The 6201-nt window shown below is 31.7% G+C and overlaps 1 protein-coding gene across 1 annotated transcript; it reads right to left on the bottom strand.

Moving 5' to 3' along the window:
• Positions 1-1349: 1349 nt before the first annotated feature.
• LOC129614569 (succinate dehydrogenase cytochrome b560 subunit, mitochondrial-like) lies at positions 1350-1995 on the bottom strand. Its single transcript, XM_055529262.1, has one exon. It carries the CDS (start codon positions 1932-1934, stop codon positions 1425-1427), a length of 510 nt encoding a protein of 169 aa, XP_055385237.1. The 5' UTR covers positions 1935-1995; the 3' UTR covers positions 1350-1424.
• Positions 1996-6201: the final 4206 nt, after the last annotated feature.

The following is a 6201-nucleotide window of genomic DNA, read 5'->3' as shown; positions in this document are numbered from 1 at the left end:
AAGGACTATAAGGTGATTTTTCAATAAGGCGAAAAAAATCAATGGGCGAGAGCTATCGCAGATCTAAAGGAAATGCTTCGCGAGGTTTCTGCGGTGACATTGAGAACGTCCCTAGAACTTCCCGTCTGTTTAAGGTGCTTTCTAATGATCATTTTCTTTTACTGAGATTGCCGGAAAACTGGGACGCTTCTTCTTCAGACACGCTTTCCGAAATGCCCTGTAGGAAGGCAGTCATTGTACCATTTTCTAGGCAACGCAAATTTAGTTTGCGTCAGATCTCCTTGGGCAGCACAATTATTAAGGAAGTCAAATATCATAGATTACCCTTGAACAGCGACTAAGCTAGGCGTTTCGTCTTAGAGAAGTTATAGTTACAGCCACAAAGGCTCTTAGGCTTCGACGAAGCTATGTGGAAGAGCGCGTCTTAGATCTTATATGGTCCATTGAACCTACACTACTGTTATTCGACCAATTGTGGGTTACTCTTGTGTCATATGGTGGCAGAAGACCGAGCGCTAGGTATATATGGGGCACTGTGGTATAGATGGACATGCGAGAGCTGATAGTCTCGTCAGAAGGTGGGCGGTGGCTCGTTTTAATTGAACCGGAGCCATGTTTTGAGGTGCCAAGGACAACAATCCTACGTGCTCTGAGTGACTGTGAGGAGCAGGCCAAAGTCGAACATTTGAAATTTATGTCTCCCTCAAAACCGGACTGAAGGCTTCTCGATGGTCCAACTAAAAAGGATGAGTAGGGCGGACGACGGGGTCGGTCGGCTGTGCTTGGGGTAAGACTGAACCATGGAGCACTTATTGTGATTGCAAAGCGTGGCTCGCCTGCGGCTGTGATGCTTCGGAGGGAACTTGTGACCCCGAAAAAAATATTGTGGCTTGATGCGGCTAAAATGCAATTTGCCAGGAGCCTGGGTGTAAGCATAATGTAGATGGGGATGGAAATCCCCCCTCATCTCCCCTCTTGGTCGAGATGAGGGCTTCGGTTTCCGACGGAAGAAAAAAATATATCATAGAATATCCTTCACAGCCATATTTTCAGTATAGACATTTTAAAAAACAAAGTTGATATGCATTACCATTAAAATATTCTTTTTAATATTTTACTTAAGCATAAAATCAACATCGTTAATTTTATTGAATTCTCAAAATCTTTACTTTAAACCGGAGATATCGTTGCTGCTCGTGTTAAAAAAATTACAAAGCACATGTTCATAAATCGAACAAAAAATTTGTATAAGGAAATTGATAGTATTTTCTATTTCTTGTTCTTTTAAATTTAGATTTTTGCAACATAAAAGTAAAAAATTTTTGAACTTATTAATACAAAAACAAAACTTTCCAATGAGACTACAGTTTTTTAATCATAACGAACTTTAATTTCATACATGTAGCAAATTGTTAGATAATGATCTACAGTAAAGCTAAAAGAATTGTTACACCAATTGAAGCTATTAGCATCACATAACCTGTTGCATATACCTCCTTAATAGTTAAAAATTTAGCTTTATCCCATAATAAATGTCGAACACCATTGCAGCCATGATACACAACTGGAAATGCCAACAGAGTTTTCAAAATAACTAAAGTATTTTCGCTCATATTCAACCCTTCAACTATTGTTACAAAATGAGAAAAATCGTGTGGTAAAACCAGCGCACTTAAGCCCAAAGTTATTGCATAACCAGTTAGTGCAATACCCGTAAACCTATGAGTTATCGACAAAACACTGGTTAGCTGATATTTGTAAATCGTTAAATGTGGAGAAAGTGCTCTTTGAAGTCTAATATTTTTCTCATCATGCGTCTCATGTTTCACTTCTGGTTTCTGAATAATTTTTACTGCTATATTGCGACAACTTAAAGTCTTTAAATGTTGATAATTAAACAAAGATTTATAATTTATAATTTTTAAATTATTCATATTTTTGTATCTTCCTTATCTGCTTTTTAATAGCTTTGACTACAATAGCAAATATTGCATAACTTGCAGGGATATCAAGAGAGACATGTCAGATTAAAAAGCCTTAATTGTAGGGTTACTACCAAAAAGGACTCTGATCTGTTTTCCTAATCTGAAAATCACAAAAGGACTCTGATCTTTTTCCTAAAAAGAATAATACCAGAATATTTATGACCTTCATTCATGTAGGTACTTACAAAAAATAAACAAAACTTGTTCCCCAGCTTGTTTTTATTATAAAACGTACAATTAACGTAATACCCAACCTATCGGAAATGCTAAAGCAAGAAGCATCTTTGTTTCCCCTTACACTCTCTAAAAAGTCGTATCTTAAGAAACACATAGTGAAGCCAAAATCTTCAGGTAAGTCTTTCTTTGCTCCAAGCATCGTCAAACTGAAATTAACATTAAACGCCAAATGTTGTCGTTTTTTTTCTTAGAAAATTACGCATCGTTATATAAATATTAAACAAAGAAGATTTTGTTATATTGTTTATAAAATTAGTTAAGTTTGTAAATAAAAGATTATAAAACATTTAATAATAAGTGTTTAAAAAACAATACTATTTTATAAAAACATATAAAATTTGAACAAGTGAAACTATTTATTTGTCTAAAAAAACAAATAGTTTTATTACAACTTATACATGTGAATAATATTTTTTCAATAATTAAAAGAAATATTTATTAAATAGTGCTTGAATTAATTCATAATTTGCAATTTTATTAAGTTTTTAATTTTTCAAAGAAAGTATCTGGTTTACTTCGAATGACATAATTTTACCAAGCGCGGTTTTTTTTAAGCAAAATTAGTTTGTGTTTTATAAAATTAGCATACATATAATATTTTAATTTGGTCAATTTTTTTATATAATTAGTTTTCCTAGAAGTAATGAATTGAAAAGAAAGGGGATTGGAATTATTAATTAAGAAGCATTTCAAATATTTTACCAAAATTTATAATTTTATAATTCATAAAATAAATTAATTCAAACAGAAAAAAAATATTGAGTTTTGTTTAAATTTGTTTTGTTTTTTTAACAGATATTTAAAAGAAAAAATATTTTGAAATATTTTTTAGTTTTTACTTTAAAAAAATTTTTAATTTATCGTTCTTACAAATTACACATACTTTATAGTAGAGATCACACAAGTTTATAAAATGGACACGCTGCTGTCACGACTTTGACAATACTTGGAGCAAACAAAGAGACAACTTGAAAAAATATTTCTTCATTGTTATTTCAAGATGCTCCTTCCTTTAACATCTTAATTCGTTGGTAGTACCTATTAATTTTATTTCACGAGCAACCCAAAAATTTTAGCAGTGCTCGGTTCCTTTGGTTCCCCTTTTATACCCTGCACTTCGCGAAGGGTATATTAATTTTGGTATGGAGTTTGTAACTACTTGAAAGAGTCATCTGCGATATGGACATATATATATATATATATATTCTTGCTCAGCGTAAAATTCGGCGTCGATTTCGACATGTCCATCCGTCCGTTCGACCTCACGATAACTCAAAAACGAATAATGCTATCGACACCAAACTTTCACAAGTTTTTTCTTTTGTGCCAAGGACGAACCCTATTGGTATTGGACTAATTCGGACAACGAGTTCGGGTAGCTGCCATACAACTCAAAGAGTTTATTTTAAATATTTAAAAAACTAATAAAGCTATACGTATAAAATTTTGTAAACGTGTGTTCAATTATATTCTACATACATATGCTCTAAAAATTATGATTGGATAGCTGCACCGGTTCGAGTGGCTGCCAAACAACTCCAACAGCAAATTTTTTATATTCGGCAAAATAATAACGTCACATTTATGAAACTTGGCAGTCATGTGCCCAATTATAGGTCAAATATGTTTTTGAAGTTTTAGGTGAATTGCCTGACAGGTTCGGGTACCTGCCATACAACTCCAGAAGCTAATTTTAAATATTTGAAAAAAAAAATAAAGTCAGATTCATGAAACTTGGTAGTTGTATGTCGAGTCATAGTCAGATATATTTCTGAAGTTTTGGTGGAATTGCTTGACAGGTTCGAGTAGCTCCCACACAAGTCTAAAAGCTTATTTTAAATATTTGGAAAAATAATAAAGTCAGATTCATGAGACTTGGCAGTCGTGTGTCCAATTATAGGTCAGACATATTTCTAAAGTTTTGTTTAAATTGCTTGACAGGTTCGAGTAGCTCCCATACAAGTCTAAAAGCTTATTCTTAATATTTGGAAATATAATAAAGTCAGATTCATGAAACTTGGCAGTTGTGTGCCCGATTATAGATCAGATATATTTGTGCAGTTTTAGTGGAATTGCTTGACAGGTCCGAGTACTTTCCAAACAACTCCAAAAGCTTATTTTAAATATTTGGAAAAATAATAAAATCAGATTCATGAAACTTGGCAGTTGTATGTCGAGTTATAGGTCAGATATATTTCTGAAGTTTTGGTGGAATTGCTTCACAAATTCGAGTAGACCCCATACAAGTCTAAAAGCTTATTCTTAATATTTGGAAAAATAATAAAGTTAGATTCATGAAACTTGGCAGTTGTGTGCCCGATTATAGATCAGATATATTTGTGCAGTTTTAGTGGAATTGCTTGACAGGTCCGGGTACTTGCCAAACAACTCCAAAAGCTTATTTTAAATATTTGGAAAAATAATAAAATCAGATTCATGAAACTTGGCAGTTGTATGTCGAGTTATAGGTCAGATATATTTCTGAAGTTTTGGTGGAATTGCTTCACAAGTTCGAGTAGACCCCATACAAGTCTAAAAGCTTATTCTTAATATTTGGAAAAATAATAAAGTTAGATTCATGAAACTTGGCAGTTGTGTGCCCGATTATAGATCAGATATATTTGTGCAGTTTTAGTGGAATTGCTTGACAGGTCCGGGTAGTTGCCATACAGCTCCAAAAGCTAATTTTAAAAATTTAGAAAAAATATAAAGTCAGATACATGAAACTTGGCAGTTGGATGTCCAATTATAGGCCAGACATATTCGTGAAGTTTCTATAGAATGATTTCACAGGTTCGAGTTATTGCTACACAATAACGAAAAGTGCAGGGTATAATTCAATCAGTTTCTACCGACTGAAACGTTTTTACTTGTTTTAATTTCAATATTTCTGTTAGAAATTTTGTATGACATTTTCAATGATGATATCTTTCTACTCAAAAATGAGTGAGAAAGATGATGTTTAAATATTCCCAATGTATGTATAAAGTTTTTTAATTTTTTGTAATATAAAATTTTGTGATTTAAAAGAAGGTTGTATTTTTCAAGAGAAATTTTTTCAACATCAATAACAATTTTTTCAAAAGTTTTTAAATAAAAATAAAATTAAATGAACAAAATGGATTCACAAAAGGCTTTTCTTAACTTTTAAGATAAAAATACAACTAAAAATCAAAATTTTTGGTTTTTTGCATAACCAAAAAATATTTGTTCATATTTGATAACTATATTGAAATTTCACGTTTATCACCTATTTATAAAATTTTTTATTTTAATAAGAATTTTTTTCCTTTTGCGAAAGAATATGTTGATTCTCTTTCTCAATTTTTCCAAGTTTTATACCAGACAAACCTAGTATATTTTTGTTTTCAATATAATCTGTTAATATAATATGTTTATTTAAAATTGTTAAAAATTTTGGATTCGTTTGAAGCCTTTCGTCCTTCATAGGGAGTGAGCAAAGTTTTCTTCACGAGAGAGAATTATATATTAACCTAATGTCTTTATATCTAACAAGTCCCAATGCTCAGAGAGAAATTTGAAAGCACGACCTTATTTTATATGGGTTTTTTTAAATCGAAGTGGCTATTTTTTGTCTCCTAAGGAACCAACAGCATTCAAAATTTCAAAAATCTGAAATACGCGGTGACAGCTATGTACGTGGTTTGAAAACTATTTTGGAATAATTCAGTTATATTACGCATCAAAAATATTAATATTTGATTAACAAACGTAACGTTTCCACTTGAAACTGGTTTTAGCCCAAAAAATAAATAATAAAAAATAAGAAAAAACCTCGGCATAATAAATGCTGTCTACAGTATTAAAAGTTAGTCAAGGATACAACTAATTTTTCGCTTGGACGATGATTGCCTGAAATACTGTTTACATAGATGAAAAAGCGTAATATTAAATCTACGAGTTTGATGACTGTTTACTCATTAGTTGCTATAATTTAATAATTTGCTATAAATATTCT

Source organism: Condylostylus longicornis, unplaced genomic scaffold, assembly GCF_029603195.1.
Source record: "Condylostylus longicornis isolate FDR11 unplaced genomic scaffold, ASM2960319v2 ptg000112l, whole genome shotgun sequence".
NCBI classification, from domain to species: Eukaryota; Metazoa; Arthropoda; class Insecta; order Diptera; family Dolichopodidae; genus Condylostylus; species Condylostylus longicornis.
The sequence above is the reverse complement of the archived record's forward strand: the minus strand, read 5'-3'. Positions and strand labels throughout refer to the sequence as shown.